Source organism: Chaetodon auriga, chromosome 19, assembly GCF_051107435.1.
Source record: "Chaetodon auriga isolate fChaAug3 chromosome 19, fChaAug3.hap1, whole genome shotgun sequence".
Classification (NCBI taxonomy): Eukaryota; Metazoa; Chordata; class Actinopteri; order Chaetodontiformes; family Chaetodontidae; genus Chaetodon; species Chaetodon auriga.
This window is the reverse complement of record NC_135092.1, coordinates 17998442-18015775: the sequence shown is the minus strand read 5'-3', so window position 1 is coordinate 18015775 and position 17334 is coordinate 17998442. Positions and strand designations below refer to the sequence as shown.

General features: G+C 42.4%; 1 protein-coding gene across 5 annotated transcripts in view; it reads left to right on the top strand.

Moving 5' to 3' along the window:
* The window catches only part of garnl3 (GTPase activating Rap/RanGAP domain like 3), a 63841-nt gene that overhangs the window by 33206 nt on the left and 13301 nt on the right, over positions 1–17334 (top strand). For 3 of the 5 annotated variants that reach the window (XM_076757497.1, XM_076757499.1, XM_076757498.1), the window contains exons 3-16: positions 4727–4801; positions 5743–5842; positions 7427–7545; positions 8476–8540; positions 9326–9389; positions 9561–9587; positions 9968–10043; positions 10574–10672; positions 10774–10877; positions 12870–12978; positions 13136–13181; positions 13403–13509; positions 13606–13721; positions 14150–14272. In XM_076757497.1, coding sequence (XP_076613612.1) covers positions 4727–4801; positions 5743–5842; positions 7427–7545; positions 8476–8540; positions 9326–9389; positions 9561–9587; positions 9968–10043; positions 10574–10672; positions 10774–10877; positions 12870–12978; positions 13136–13181; positions 13403–13509; positions 13606–13721; positions 14150–14272 — 1230 coding nt within the window. The remainder of the gene's footprint in view (positions 1–4726; positions 4802–5742; positions 5843–7426; positions 7546–8475; positions 8541–9325; positions 9390–9560; positions 9588–9967; positions 10044–10573; positions 10673–10773; positions 10878–12869; positions 12979–13135; positions 13182–13402; positions 13510–13605; positions 13722–14149; positions 14273–17334) is intronic. The other 2 variants (XM_076757501.1, XM_076757496.1) reach the window with 1 other exon arrangement.

Below are 17334 nucleotides of genomic sequence, written 5' to 3'. Positions count from 1 at the left end.
TCTGAACACTGGACTGGTTTCCCCTCCATTATCCTGCGATTGGACGGTTAATGTTGCAGGGAAGAAATGGAGGGAGATAGAGGCCTATAGCTTCGACATTTACTTTCCATTTTCTGCACACACGCACGGACACACAAGCACATGAAAACACACATGCAGGCACGGACCACCACACCGGGAAAGATGCAGAAAATATATCTGTTTTCAGGCCTATTAATATGCATATGAAAGGAGAGGAGGCAGTATTTTCTGCAGCCTCTCCTAAGACACAGCCAATTATTGCACAGCAACCTCTCTGTCGTTTATCAGAGCTTCACACCTGCAGTAAACATACTTGGCTCTAAACCACTGGATTGCGTTATCTCATTATATACACTACGCACCATAGGGAGAAAATGCAGCCGGTGCTTTACTTGTGTGCACATTAGGGTTTGGTGAAATCAGTGTCATTTTAATAGGAATATGAGGATGACTTTTTGATGTACATAAAAACATATTTGTATTTGAAACGCAAGTATTTTGTTAGCTTGTAGCATCACAGCTGCATTCTTCTCTCTATTAGTTGATTAATTGTAAAGTGTCAAAATGTCAGAAAATGTCTGTTAAAATCCTCAAACTGGAGAGGCTGGAAGCTGAGAATGATTGAATTTTTACGCTTAAACAACGATTACCCGATTATCAAAATACACTACCGATTCGTTTTCTGTCAGTCGACTTATTGATTGATCGACTAACCAGTTCAGCTGTATTGTTAAGTGAAGTTCCGGTGATGATTGTTGTTTAGCGGAAATGAACATTAATAATGATGTGAATTTGTGTAGTTGTGGAACGCTCCAAAAACACCTGTTTGGAACATTCCACAGGTAAACAGGCTCATTGGTAACAGGTGATAGTGTCATGATTGGGTATGAAAGGGGCATCCTGGAAAGGCTCAGTCGATCACAAGCGAGGATGGAGCGAGGTTCACCACTTTGTGAACACATGATTATATAGAGGAGATGACTACATGGGCTCGTTCTAGTTTGTCACTTAGTTGGAGGAAGCCTGCGAGATGAGAAAAAAAGCTGCTCATAAATATAAGACCATTAAAAGTATAGAATGTACAGAATGTTATAACTGATATATAGTGGTGTCTTTTAATCCCATGTGGGACGGGACAAATGTTTTGCATGACATACAAACAAACTATTTCATTATGTCTGCCTCTTTTAGACCTCACTCCGGTAACGTTGCAATTTCATTTAAGAGCTTCCTAATCCCCCAGCTGCAGCACTGCATATCAGATTTAATTTGGCATGAACAATAAAGTCAGTGTGACAGTTATTAATGATTTTACTCAGAATGTAAAGCTCTCGCCTTTCATCCTCACTTGCCCACAGGAATGTTTTGAATGGACTTTAACCCCCCTTTCTCTCTCTCTCTCTCTCGCCATGATAAGTGCTCTCTCAGCACTCTCCCTCGTCATTGTGCTGTCTGACATGATCTAATGAGCTGCTGAAGTGTGGGGCACACCACCCACTCTCCATCCTGATGAACACTGCTTCATGTTGCACAGGTCGTGTCATCCATTCACAATATGGTTTTAGGTATCCGGTTGTCATTGTGCATCGAGCTTTAAAGCAAGAAACCTTTACTTATATCTGAGGTAGTGCGTACATTTACATGCACATTAGTGTCCTGGTTTTGAGTGTCATCCCGGTTTTGCTTAAAGTGGCATTTACATGAAAGATGGGGAACCTGGTTATTCGTATCCCTGTATACGTGAAGATAAGAGAATCCAGTTTTCTGATCGTCTGCCTGCAGGTGTGTCTTTGATTCTGTAGCGACTGAGTCGCCTCAACAGTTGATAATGAACACAGCTTGGTTTCTGGCTGTCTGAACTGCTGCCTTCACGGCTGTGCTGCATTTCGCTTCCCCATCTCATTGCCGGTAATGGGGAAATGACAGAGACAATACAATCTGCTGTATGATCAGCACTGCTGAAGTCAGAATGTCCCATCATTATCATTACTTTACATCCTGTTTCACTGACAAAGGTAGAGAATGATCAGAAACCTGGAGAAGGTGTTTACATGTCACAGTGTTCCGGTTTTTATCAAAGCGCTGCGGTTAGCCGGGGAAACCAGAATAGTTCAAAAGCCAGATCATAAGCAGGATACTCGTGCACATATGAACACGCTCATTGGCGAAGGCTTGAATATTTGTTATGCAACAGTCAGACAGAAAGAATGAAAAGTGGTTTGTTCCCTCTCTGTCCTCTGTTTCATTTAGAGCTGCAACAACTAGCCAATCAACATCTGATAAGCAACTAATCAATGAGAAAATTGCTGTTTTCAGCCTCTCAAATATACATCACTGTAAACTGAATATCATGTAGTTTTTGAACAGTCAGTGGACAAAACGAGACATGTGAGCATGACACCAAAGACAAGGAGCGACAAAGCAATCTGCAGATGAATCCATACTGAAAATAACTGACAGCTGCAGCCGTACTCATTGTGTCTGTGGGTACTTCCAGGAGGTCAGTTACACTAAGAGGCACATTTAGCAGCTTTCCATGTTCAGACCTTCTCTCCCAGGAATTTCCTATTCATCCTCTTCTTGCTTGGCTCCTCCAGACCCTTTCAGGCCATCTGGACGCATCACAGTGTGTGCAGGGAAACACAGCAATGCCAGAACTCGTTTCAAAACGTACACGTCTGCAGAGCAGAGACCTCTATCGGTGAGAGGAGTGAAATAGAGCATGACAGCCGAGGCGGTCAAAGAGCAGAGGGCAAAGATGCAGAGAAGAGAGGCAGGAGGAGAAAGAGTAACAAGGGAGGAGAGACTCTACGGTCCGTTGCCTGGCAACAAAACATCATTCGGTGCAGTGGTGTTGGGGGATAAAAAGGAAGAGGGAACGTGAGGAGGAATAGATTGAAGGGGGTTTTTGTAGATGCTCACAAGGGTGAGAAGAAGGTGGCGAATCACTCAGTCAGTTGATAGCAGCAGCACTGACTGACAAAACACTTGACTCTGAGTGTTGAGCTGAGATATCAGCATCACATGGAATTAACTGTTATACACACGTTTATATGTAGCTTGTGAAATGTGTATGAAAAGAACATCATGTAATATGTCTGTTTTCTACAACAAAGCAGTAATAAATCAGCCAAACTAGGTTCAGATAAAAAAAAAAAAAAAAAATGTATTGTTCTAACTGAGGTTTAACATGAAAATCTGGACCTGAGAAAGGACTGCAGTCTGCACACACACGCACACGCACACACACCCAAAGAATGGCAAACGAAAAAGGCATGTACAGGCCAAATATAACAAATTGCTATTATTTTCTATTGCTTGTAATTGAATTTGCTGTCCACTTCAATGTTTTCCCAAACGTCCGTGAAGGAAAGTCAGAGGAGTAGTTCAGCATATTGAGAAATCAGATTATCTGCTTTATTTCCAAGAGCTGAATGATGAAAAGATAAATATCACTTTTATGTATGTTTGTTAAATATGAAGCTACAGACAGAAAATGCTTATCTTAGCTTAGCATAAAGACTGCAAACAAGAGGAAACAGCTAGCCTAGCACTGTCTACCTACAAACCAATGAACTCAACAAAGGTATGACATCACAAATCTCTGCCCAGAAACCTAAAATGTTAACTCAAAAGGTAAAACATGACTAGACAAGTTTACAGCCATGTTCTCACAGCACAGCAATGCTAATGCTAGCCTAGGAACATGCTCAGATTGACAACAGGCTGATTGCGGTAAAATGTTTTTCAGCAAATGTCAGCATGCTAAACTAAGCATGTTAGCATGCTAACATATGCTGATTAGCACTAAATACAAGGTGCAGCTGAGGTTTAATTGGACAAATGTAAATTTTGATCTCATGGCACCAGATGAAAGTGTGAAGAATCACCAGAATTAGCCTGACATCACCCTGAGGCATCCGAGCCACAGTGCAAAAGCTGTCGGGACATTTTAGTCTGGGCTGAAGTGTTAGAGCGACTGCTACCACTAGCATGGCTAAAAGTTTTTACTCTTTACATATGCAATGCTATGTGATCGAACCACAGTAACATATGGAGTGCTGAGGTCACAGCCGCGGCTAGCATCACCTAAATTCACCTGAACCTCATTAAATCTCTGGAAGAAAGCCAGGAAGCATATGGTATTTCCCAAAATGTCCATCCATTTCTTTAAGTTGTATGTAATTACACAGGACACATTCTGCTTTTCTCACCTGCCCTCTCTTGTTTCTCTCACTCTTCCACTATCATTAACTGTCCCATTTGGCTCTCATAATGTCTCCTCTCCAATGCTGTAGTAGAGAGAGGTGAGTCAGCAAGAGACAGATAATTGGGCTGATAAGTAGAGGGTGGCAGACGTGAGAATGGCTGAAAAAATAGAGCATAAAAACAGGTTTTTTTACAGCAAAGGGAGTTTGAGGAATCATTGCAAAGACCTGAGTAATTACTGCAGTGAAGTGTGGAGACGTTGGTAATCTTCACAGGAGAAGACTGCTGAGGACAGATATGTTTTACTGTAGTAAGACTCACGCTGCTGTTATCACATGGAGGTGATGCGTCTGCCACGGTTCCTCTTTTGTCTGTCATGATCACCCACTCTAATGTATTTATGACTCACTTATTACTGTCTGCAACAAGTCATGGTCTGTCAGGTGTCTAATTTTAAACATGTCTCCCGCTCTCTGTCTCTCTGTCTCCCTCTCAGCTGATTTCGAGCGATGCAGATGGGGCCATTCAGAGGGCAGGTCGCTTCAGGGTGGAGAATGGCTCGTCAGATGAGGTACATGCAATTTAACACTTTTTAGTGCCACAAAACATCAGACATTTTGCAGCCATGGCATTTTTGTGTTGTTATTCGGTACATCTCTACATCTACGGGTAGCTTTGTGTAGTCCTGAAAACCCTAAAAATGTGATGATCGAAATGTGATGACACATTGTTAGTGTCATCATCATATGTATTCATGGTAACTTAAGGGAGTAGTTTAACAGGCAAGATTAACGCTACTCATGGGTGTACACTAAATGTGAAGCTATGGCCAAGAGACGATTAGCTTAGGTTAGCATACAGACTGGCTAGCTTGGCTGTGTGCAAACATCCACCTGCCAGCACCTCTAAAGCTCACATATTAACATGTTATCTCATTTGTATCTTCCCCATATTGATGCAAAACGACCCTTGAATGATGCAAACAACTGACAGTCTTACATCCTTAAAGTCATATTAGTAGATTAGAGGAACATCACAGCTCTGTCCTCATATACCTTCAGTGTTATGTTAATTAAATCACATTTATCACGCTCTGTATATCATAGTCGCTGCAGTTTTAATTGTTTTCAGCATTTGTCTGTTTGTTTCTTTTCACGTCAGCAGCTACAGCGTATGTCCATTTGCTATTTATCTGAATGTGATTCAGTGTCTTGCTTTTGTTTCACATCTTGTTATGATTTCAGATATGATGTTACATAAGACAAAAGGGCCTTCAGTTCAGAGAATATTAACTGTACATCCTCTGTGATTATTTACATCACAATACAACAATAACAGCATGAAGACTGACTGTAGCTCACAGGCTTTGGCTGTATAAGGTTTCCTGCCCTGTACTGTAATCAGTACTGCTGCATAGTGTCACAGTTTTCCACAGAGAAGACTGCTGTGATTCAAGCTGTGACTATCATGATGACACTGTGGCGTGTGTGCATTTGTGTGTGTGGCAAACAGACTTCGGACTACACTCCGGGAACCTGGAGGAGAACCGATGTCCATCTGGAGAATCCAGAGTACCACACCAGATGGTTCTTTAAATACTTTCTGGGAAAAGGTCAGTGCTGCTCTGCTGTGCTCGCTTTAAAAAAAAACACACATCCGTGGAGTTAGTTTGAGGCTGAGGGAGAGCGTATGAGCTCCGCATAACGCAGCACAAATAAAGCATCCTCCGAATTCCTTCCCTGGTCCACAGGACGTTTCTTATCTTGTGAAGTCAGCCTTGTCCTCATGCTGCACCACTCTTCATTCAGGGCCAAAACTTGTTAGCATCCAGCCATATCCCCACTGAGGCTCTCAGCTATACTCTAATCCTATACACCGCCCAGGGAGTATGCCCATAGAGGATATATAGCCTCACCACCACCGACAGAGCAAAGGCTTTCCCTCAACAGATAACATAATTAAGATCGGACTGTTGGCTTCTGAAACGAGCCCCGCGCTCTGCAGCAGGGCTAGCAGGAGTCATTCACAGGAACAGCCTCAGAGATTGTTAAGAAATACATTAGAATTGGTCACCTGTTCCTTCACCTTTCTGACCCTCATCATCTCGCCTTCCTCATTAACACCCTTCCTGTTCTCAGGCCCGCAGTGTAGGCGGCACATCAGGTTGTGCAACAAAGGATCATTGTCCAGGTTTCTTTAACGTGACTCGAATCAGGACGAAGGCCTTCAGCTGAAAGGCTGAGATAAAGGCGGGAGTCGAGATGGATGGAGATAATTGTGAAGGAAAGTAAGACGGCAAAAAGTCAGTGAATGGAAGAAAAGAAATGTATTTTCTCTTCGAGCCAGGGTCTAATCACGCTATGGCATGGGCAGTTTAAAAAGAGCCATGTCTCCAGAAAGTTGGCTCGACCTGTTTGGACTGCAGCTGAGCCATCTGTGTCTCACAGCCTGAACAGAGCCGACTGCATCGTACAACACAACACATGATGAACTCGAGGCCAACTATTCTAACATAAGCACTTCCTGTCCGACCAAGCATCCAATGCAAGACTCCAATTCTTAATTTCGTCATGATTATTTGAAGAATAGTGGAGCAGTTTGTCCTCGTGTTTCCCTGTTACCTTGAATCAGGTATGAAGATAATCCCTGATTGATTACAAGGTGAAAAAAGCTGTTTACTTTGCTCACCTGAAGCATACGAACAAAGCGAATGGAGAATAAAAAGAGCTCAAAACCAAACATCAGAGAAAAACACAATGAAATTGTAGAATAAAGAAAACATTTGAGGAAAAGAAAGCATCCGAGGAGGGCACAGAGGGATGGCAATGTGGGCAGAGATCCTGCTTCTAATTGGGTTTGGAGGTCTGTTAAGCATTGTTTTCGAAGATGTTACCCTGTCAACCGAAGAGGCAGAGGCATGAATGTGTGACTCTGCTGTGGTGTCGTCAGGAGATCTTTGTCTGTATAAATGAATGGGAGCCAGAAAATAGTGAAAGAAAGGATAGAAAAGAGGACCAAAAAAGGCAGAAAAGACAAGCCAAAACATGGACGGGGATGAAAGGGAGAGCTGAATAGCAACAGTTTTGGCAGCAGAGGATATCAGCAATTAAGAGAAAAAATACTCTGAAACTAAAACGTCAGTTCATTGAGACATCCACTCAGTTTTATGTGTATATCATCTCTGTCCTCCCCCCAGTTCACCAGAACTATGTGGGTACAGACGCAGAGAAGAATCCCTTCTACCTGTCAGTCGTCCTCTCGGACCAGAACAACCAGCGGGTTCCTCAGTACAGAGCCATCCTCTGGAGAAAAACGGTGAGTTCACCATCTGCACGCCTCACACCATTGGTGGAAGACATACCTTTAAGTAGCATTAAAACAAAGTAAAAATACTCTACAACTGAACCTTTACTCCACTACAACCTCTGCAGTGTCTGACCTCTAATAGCAGCAAGAAACACAGAAATGCTCCACTAAAGGCAGAGAAGAAGAAGAGTGCGTGCTAATAAACGTGCTTGTGAACAATGCAGGTTATACAATCAGCTTTGCAACTTTTTCATGAGGAAGGAAATGCATTCAGCACCTTTGTTAGACCTCCACCTCAACTGATGTGTTATTAGACATCACATTATAAGATTAATCCTGATGCGTCGGTGTGCACGCATGCATAAATGTGAACACTTTCTACTGGAGTACACAGTTGTTGGTGGTACTTTTTATGGGATCTAAATATGAGAAGGTACAAGAGAGACTGTGTGTGTGTGTGTGTGTGTGTGTGTGTGTGTGTGTGTGTGTGTGTGTGTGAGAGATGCATGTTGGTGATTGTGCGTTTGTAGTGCGGTGACTCAGCTGCATGACCAAGACAGCTTGGATCTAATTTTGTCCTCCAGCCTCATCTGGAACCTGATTAGGGCGGTGCACCTCCGCTGCCTGATCACATTGATTTGTCTTGTTTCTGTGAGACTCTAACTGGTACAGGATGTTGTTGTTGTTGAACAACTTTGTTTGGCTTGAACTGCTCTGGTTTAATTTGGTACTGTGTAATTATTCTATGACTGATTGAAAAATATGTTGTGCGCTGTGGATTTATTTGGGTAACAATGAGTTTGCATGATATTCTTTTATAAAATGAACCGCAGTGCATCAAGTTTAAGCGAGTGGCTCCTCAGAGAAAAGAGGGACCGATTGAAGCCCATTGTGCTAAGTGTTTGTAATCCCTGATGTGTGTCATTCTTGTTCGCTCAGGGCACTCTGAAGATCAGCCTCCCCTACAGCCCGACCAAAACACTATCAGTCAAGTCCATCCTAAGGTGAGAAGAGCTGCCACAGTCAATTCACTCTTTACAATGCATGTATGAGGATCAATATTACTGGCTATCACCTGCTGTGCTGAGAAATTGACAGTGTTGCCAGATGTGACTCACACTAAATTCACCCAACAGACATTAAAATAGCCAAATGTCATGTATGTATGTTACATAGATCTCACTCACATCTCCCCTGCAGAAACTGGAACCAAAGAGTGTGATTTTACTTGAAAAATTACTTCAAATAACTGATCGATTGATTGATTGATTGATTGTTTCATCAGTCATTGCTCGTCTCGCCTGCTATCGCCCAGTTTCAATCTTAGTAACAGGAGGCGAGGAGAGGCAGATGCATCAGAATGTATTCAAACAGCCCAAATGGTACATGAGTTTCCCAGATCCTCTTAGAATGCCTCATTTTTAATATTTTGCCAGCACAACCACATAAAAGAAGCCCGATTGCTCAGAAAATTGCTAAATCTGGCAACTCTCACATATATTGGAGAGAGTTCTGTTTTATAGCCATTCATCCTCAACATTTTGTTTCCAGTGGCAGATTTTCGTGAGCAATCAGTAACAGGATGTAATGCGATGCGTGCAACAGGAGATTATAAATTCCTCAGGCTGAGCGGCGCCAAACTCTGAATGAGGATAAATGGTACAAGCAGGATGAGAAATCCCCAGTGTCATTTTTCTGTGTAACCCTTTGGGATATTTGTCTTCCATCAATCCTAAACACCTTTTTCTCTGTCTCCTTTCCCTCCTCTTCCTCATCTCCTCACTCCCAGTGCAATGAACATGGACAGGTTTGAGAAGGGCCCCAGGGAGATCCTCAACCCGGAGATTCAGAAGGTGAGAGTAGCACCAGAGCATCCGCCAGCTGCTAATGAAATTTAGCACCGGTCCATTTCATGCCCGGCCTGATCAGCAGCATCTGATTTGGGTGATATCCTCAGGCTGTGTCATCTCTACCTGGAGTACTGGTCAGTGTGAATGATGAATTTTTATGCCTTCTTTCCTCAGGATCTGCTGGTGTTGGAGGAACAGGAGGTATGAGATGACACTGCTTTATCTTTCTCGCCACCTTCACATACCCACATAACAGATACCCACTTGTTTGATTCTCTTCATTCCTTTATCTGGTAGAAGTCGCTGCTGTACCGAAATATAATCTTTAATATTGTCTTACATCACATTTTCAACTATATTATACCTTCTAAATGCATGCTTTTAATCCTGTCTTCATGTTGGGTTATTACTCTCAGTGTCTCTTTGTTCTTATTTTTACTGATAATTAGCGGTTGTGAACACCTTTTGTGTGTCTTCTCTGTCATATTTTACATTTTCTTTTTGTATTTCTTATAATAGCAGCACTGAATGTTAATAGAAAATAATATGAAAGGCATTTTAAGCCAGCTATAATTTTGCAGGGTTCTGTCAACTTTAAATTTGGCGTCCTGTTTGCCAAAGACGGACAGCTCACAGACGACGAGATGTTCAGCAATGGTAAATCCCTCTATGCTCAGCTCTTTCAGTGTATGAAACTATTTAAGCTTGTTTGCTTTCTTGCCAAGAGTTAGATGAGAAGATGGATTTCATTTTCATATCTGTCCCCTCAACATGAAGCTGGAGGCAGCAGCCAGTTAGTTAAGCTCAGCACAAAGGCTGGAAATGGGGAAATAAGTAGCCTTGTTCTGTATGACGGTAACAAACCTGCCTGCACCTCTAGAGTTCACCAATAAGATTTTACAGTATATTTCACTTGTTTACTGCGCTCAGATTAAACAAACATGTTAATAAGTGAAGTTTAGAGGTTTTGTCAGGTGGATTTTATGACTTTCAGAGAGCTTGGCCAGGTGTTTCCTCTTGTTTCCAGTCGTGCTAAGCTAAATCAAGCAGCTGCCGGTGTTAACTTCGTGTACATATGAAAGCATGAAAGTGAATAAGCCCAGTTCCCAAAATGTCAAACTCTATCAGAACAGTGTGTACTGCAATGAAAGATATCTAAGAAGTCAAAAGTCCTGTGTCTGTTTCAGAGACGGGGAGCGAGAGCTTTGATAAGTTTCTCAATCTGCTGGGTGATTCCATTACGCTGCAGGGATGGGCAGGTTACCGCGGAGGGCTAGACACCAAGAGTAAGAGAGCCCGCATCTGCTGAATCATCATGCATTAACACAACTTTAAAGGCTTGTGAATGTGCTGTTGTTAATCTTTTTCTGTCTCTTTTTACCTGCAGATGACACTACAGGAATTAAGTCCATCTACACAGTGTATCAGGGCCATGAGCTCATGTTCCATGTGTCCACCATGTTACCCTACTCTAAAGAGAACAAACAGCAGGTGGGTGTATGTGTAGTTGTGCTTTGCCCTGTTGTATATTTATTTAAAATTTTCAGTCCCACTGAAAAGATGGCAGTGTCTGGGCAGGCAGGATTACAATTGTTAAACATTTGCATGTTAACACTGACACTGTGAGCAGGTTAACATGCTGACCTTTGCACTTAGCTCAAAGCGCTGTTGTCACAGCGATGCTAGCGTGGCTGTTGTCTTGTGTATTGGTGAATTATCCAAAAGAGACACAAACTATTTAAAAGACAAACAGCTGTAATGAGTGTCGACTTGCATGCCTTGTCTTTCTGTACATGTTTCTGTACATACTTCAGCCCTTTCACCCTCACCTCTTACCACTAACGGCCAGCAAAGATTGGACCTCTCACTGTGCTATACGCTGATGTTAGAAAAACTGCACAAAGTTTAATTGCACATCAGTCAATTCAAGTCTTCATTTTGCAGAGAAAGGACCCCACTTTAACAGTGCACTGACAGGAAGCCAGTACAATAGCAGCCAACTTGGCAAGATGTGCTCACTTAAGGAAGAAAAGGAGGAGAAAGGCCATTATTGCTTTACTGTACAGCTTCATTTTGTAAAGCCAATAATAGAGTATGATGTGAAAGGGTTTGTGCTTAGCATGTCTGACACATATTCTGAATTTCTTCTTAAGGTAAAAAAAAGACAATCTGGTGACCAATAAACAAACAGTCTGTGCTCATACTTCACATGGCAATGCTCAAAAGCTATTTACTGATCAAAGTCAAAAGGATTTATCCTCTTTGGAGCGTAATTGTGCAGATGTAATCTCATAGCAGTCTGTCTCTAAGACTGTGAATTAACTTGAGTGCAAACCTGACATTTCACCTGCTTGTAGACTGAGAGGAAAGCAGTGAGCAGTGCCCACATTAGAAAAGGTTCATCGTCTGGAGAACATGAACGCACTCATTCAATGTCATGGCAAAATGTGATTTTGATATTTCTTGTGTGAAAATTATGACTAGATGGTGACACTAGAGGGTAAAATGACTTTGATTCATCCTCTGAGGACCATGGTTTTCCTCAGCAAAGTTAATGAGAATGCAGGTTTTATTCATTGTCTAAATGTGATTGACAGGGAAAGGCTGGCTGGTAAAGAGAAAAAAATAAAAAATAAAAAAACAGAACCAGTGTGGAAACGCAGGTGAGCCAGGAGGTAGTGCAGTGGACGTGCCTGATGTTGCTGCCTCTGAAGTTTTGAGATCAAAGAGTTGAAATTATCACCACTTCTGAAAGTGTTATGGTGTCGAGAGCTTGGAAAATGTTTCCCGTTGGAATCATACCTTCTTCCACACAGACACACAGACACACACACACACACACACACACACACACACACACACACACACACTATCCCCATCACTGCAGCCTTACTCAGTACATCATCAATAGGGCGATGCAGATTAGCTAACTTTAAACCAGCTCTAATAAATCTTTTTATGCTAACAGTGGATGAAATCGCTTCTAACCCACAGAGAATTATCAGCCATCTCTGTAGATCCCCTGAGCTCAACAGAGCGTTTTAGCCTCTTTCAGCTCATTGTTTTGGTTTTACAGCAGCTTCACTGTGTTGATTCACTCTCACTGCTCTCATCAGCATTGTTTCTACACACTCCAGGCAGCTGTTTTAGTGACAAAGCTGGCAACTAACTGGAGCATTTAGCAGCTAAATAGCCAGATATACTGCATCCCACAGGAGTTGGTGTTGAGCAGTGGTCTTCAGACTGTGAGTTTGGGTACGAAAGGAACATCCTGGAAAGGCTCACAAGCAAGGATAGCTCATGGCTAATTCAGCATGCTTTTAATGGCACCAATTTTCTAAATGGGGCTGACGTTGTTGTCCACAGCAATAACTCACTGAATTCATGGCAGCAGGGGTGTTGGGGGTGAACATATGACTCACAGGGTACTGAGGTGAAATTTTTCCTTCATCTTGTGTCTCTTTGGTCTTTCCTCTCTGGCAGGTGGAGAGAAAGAGACACATTGGAAATGACATTGTCACCATAGTATTCCAGGAAGGGGATGACGCATCGTCGTCCTTCAAACCGTCTATGATCCGATCGCACTTCACCCGTATCCTTCATGTGAACAATGACTGTCAGAGAAATGAAGTGGTTCAGAAACATGAAGCGCATTCAGAGCAGCTTCTGCTGTCAAACAGAAACACAGAAGTGACATGAATTGTGATTGTGTCTCCATTTAATCAGAGCTTCCTTCACTTTACTTCCAGATATTTTTGCATTAGTTAGGTATAATAGCCAGAATGACAGTTACAGGTGAGTGCTTTGATTAATGTTGTGGTTTATGGTGTTCCAGTTCAGCTTTTGACTTTCACTACCTAAAACTCTCACTTTAATTCAGTCTACTACATCCTCTTGATTGCCTCTGCTGTCCTTGATTAAAAAGAGAAGTTGACTTTATTTTACCACACTGGGTGATGTACTCTAAATCCAATGAAAGCATAAGAAAGATGTCATATATCTGCTCTTTGTCACAGGTTGAAGATATTCTCAGAGGAGAGCGTTCCACTGTTTGGACCCCCTCTCCCATCTCCGCCTGTGTTTACTGATCACCAAGAATTCAGGGACTTTTTACTAGTCAAATGTAAGAGAAAAGCAAACATCCATACAATAGAATGTGACCAGTAACGCTGCATCATGCCCCATTTTTTCTGATCTGATCTGTCTTCATCTTCTGCAGTAATCAATGGAGAGAAAGCCACACTGGAGACGCCAACGTTTGCCCAGAAGCGCCAGCGGACCCTTGACATGTTGATCCGCTCGCTCTACCAAGACCTCATGCCTGACCTGCACAAGGTAAAGCTGCTTTGCTGACCTCCAGTCTAGTGTAGAGACCTGCTCATGTCCATGCTTGGACGTACTTTTGGGCCATCCAAGTTGCCTCCTCTGTCTCCTCCTTGTCACTTCAGTCACTGGCAGCGACTGTAGTCACTGCTGCTCTGCTGTTTCCACTGCAGCCCTGAGTCTGCCTCTGCATACTGCACCACACCGGCTGGATACTACTGCAATGCTGACTTTCTCAGCAGGGCTCTCTCTCCTCACATCACTTTTGTTCTTATTTCTCTTGTTTTTCCCCCCCTCCTTTCACTGTTGCTCCTAACACAACTTAGTTCTCACTGTGTTTCACTGCTGCTGTCCTCACCCCCTGCCAGGGTCAGTCTCTAAGACCCCTTTCTGCTTTCTTTTCCCCTCTGTGTGTGTGTGTGTTGGCGTCCCTCGTTTAGGTTCCTTTTTCTCCCCAGAACATGTTAAACCGGCGGTCCTTCAGCGACGTGCTTCCTGAGTCTCCGAAGTCGGCACGCAAGAAGGAGGAGGCACGGCAGGCCGAATTTGTCAGAATAGGGCAGGTAACGAAGTAATAAATACATGCAAGCATGCATGGACAAACACACCTGATCATCTCAGAAACCTAGACACACAAGCACATGTCAATTATTGGTATCACTGAGCAGAGTATTAGCACCTAACATAGCTAACATTATTAGAATGAAGTATGATGCAAAAACGCACTCTGAAGTTCAATGGAAGCTCATGCAAGGCTGAGATCAAATCATGTGGGTATTCTCCAAACCTTTTGTACAAAATTCCCGAGCTTTCTCACTGTCTCTCAACAGGGAACTGAAACACAAGAGAGAATGCTAACAAGGCTAACTGTTAAGGGTGGAAATGATTGAAGTGTGTTCAAGCAGACTGGCAGAGTTCAAAACCATGGCAATTAAAAAGTCAGGAAGAGGAGACCTGTGTTTCTCCTAGGTTGACTGCTTCAGGGGGTCAGATGGGCCGCAGATATTTGGGCTTAAATTTCAGACATTTAGGGTTGTCGGGAAGCTTTTTATTACACGTACAGTAACATAATGGCACCTAATGAGGAGCTACTGGCAGCTACATGTGGGCAAAAATGGTAAAAAGGTTAGCATAGATGCTGCTTTAGCATCAGTTATATCTGAACTGGAGAGTGCTGGAGAACTGGAGAGCAAAGAACGACACTGAAGCCTTTTCTCCTGACTGGCTTCGGCAAGAGTCCTACTACAACATATGCTTCATTGATCTGATTGGTTTAAGTTAGCCGGTGATAGACACACGGTTCATCCGATCACCTGCCAAGTATTTTTTGAAAGTGAGTGCCCTTTTCCAAACAGTTTCCAAGGACGACTTCCCAGATGGTTCTGTGTAACGAACCATCTGGCAGGTCAGGTTAACCAAAGATGCTCTATACCAACAAGATTAGCCATTACAAGCTGCACCAATGACATGAAACAGTGTATACTTCCTGTCTCCTCAGGGGTCACAGTCCCCTCTCCAAATCCCCATTGGACAGTTTTAACAGTAATTAATTACTGATGGACTATTAAATGTCCACGTCAAAACAATACAACACTAGATACAATGCAAATGTCTTGTTTATGCTTTATTTTGAAGCTCATTTTGATCTACTTGACAGCCCAAGGTGTCATGTAATCCCTGCTCAAATGACAGACTGTATATTTTATAGCCATGAGCCTCTATTGTGGGGACCAGGTAAGATTTGAGCCATTACCAGATGGTTTATTCACAATGAGACTGAGATTTATACACACTCATCTGCCAAAGCCAGTGCAGGTTACAGTTTTGACACAATGATGAGACGAATAGAGAACCTGCGGTTGTGGGAGAAGCTACAGATGTATAAGAAACTAGCTTCTATGAGATCTGTGACTCTTTGTACTACGATTAAGTCCTTTAAGGGCTGCGAGTCCTGACACGCTGCCGAGTGAATTGGACACTTGCTTTCAGGAGGGTCAGGACAGGGTAATAACTTCAGTCCAGTAGTCATTACACGGCTGATGTAATCATCATTACACCTCTGCTCTGGGTGATGATGTAACTATAATTATATAGGAACAAAGCCTGAAAACACACAGAAGAAAAGCATGTAGAAGAGTGTCCATCATGCCCAACCTGGACTATCTCTGGCATTGTGGAAATCATTTGCATCATCTGAACTAGATATGTTTGGATTGTGTCCTAAAGCAGCAAAAAAGAAAATGAAAAGTCGGCGCCTCAAATCAGTTCTAAAGATGTGTTTATGCTACTGAAGTATTTCTTCCTCTCTTGTTTCCTTCGTTATCTTCACTCGCGATCCCTTTTTCTTCTTCGTGTTTACTGTTTGTTTTCTACCTCGTTTGTCTTGTTTCTGTCGCCCTGTGCTCATAAACACAAAGCCGAGGCATCGACACATTGTGCTGTAAAGCTTGACGACAAAGGAAGGTAGACGCGTCGAGTCATTGATTATCCAGTTTTGGACAGACAAGGCGTTTGTCCTCAACTTCAGACCGTATGTTCACTCACTGTGCAGTGCACAATATGCACAATGATTTTATGTTGTCACGGGTGCCTGATAGGGCAGTATATGTATCTTTTATGGATGTTTTCTCGCGGTTGGCGGAGTGCACTGCACTGCCAGTTGCTGGGTATTGATTTCATTATCTCCAGATTGCCTGTTTATGCAGATATGTAAATAGAAGCGACTGTGCGGCTTGGATAGGAAAGTGTCAATCTGATCAGATGGTTGCTGCCTGAGCATTTGTGCAAACTGTATTTTATTTGAAATCTGAAGCAATTACACCTTTTATTTAATGTATTATAGCACTTTTTTACTGTTGCCAGTCTGCTTGTCCAGATCTTTTCCACCTCTGTGAGCTGTTGCCATAGTTCTCAGTGTCAGAGTAAGTGTGGAAACAATGGCAGGGTAGTTAAATATTAGTGATGGAAAATAGGCTGCTTAATAAAGCTCAGACCAACGCTGCCTGTGTAATGCATTTATAGGCATGGTGCACACTCCTTTGTCCCATGCAGGGTACATGATTTGAACGTTACTTTAGGTGCAGGTGTAAGATATGTGCAACCTGAAGTGGTGCATGTTGAAGGAGCTTAAGTGCAGTTTTGAGGTACTTTACCAGAAAATGTCCATTTAATGCCACCTATGCCTCTACTCCACAACATTCATCTGCAACCTGTAGTTACTTGTTACTTTTCAGATTCAGATGAGAAGCTTATGAAACACACTGTATTGAGAAATATGAAATAAGTGGTTCCTGATTAAAGGACAGCTGTGTCTAAACACTGATTTCCACTGTACAGACGATTTCATTTAAATAACTGTCCAAGGCCCAAAGTGGTAAAATGATCAAATATTTCATTAAAAAAAAATCCAAGAGGGGAGAAAAGTCTGAAATATCAAAACCCATACTCCACAACTCGACGAGCAACAACAGTAAATGCTACTTATACACTGTTGCATATATATATATATATCAGTCACTATCGTGCAGAAATAGTACTTCTAATTGGAAATGTCAAGTACATTTTGCTGATGTTATTTATGCACTTTGAATGCAGGCCTTTTCTGATGCATTTCTTTTGTATTTAC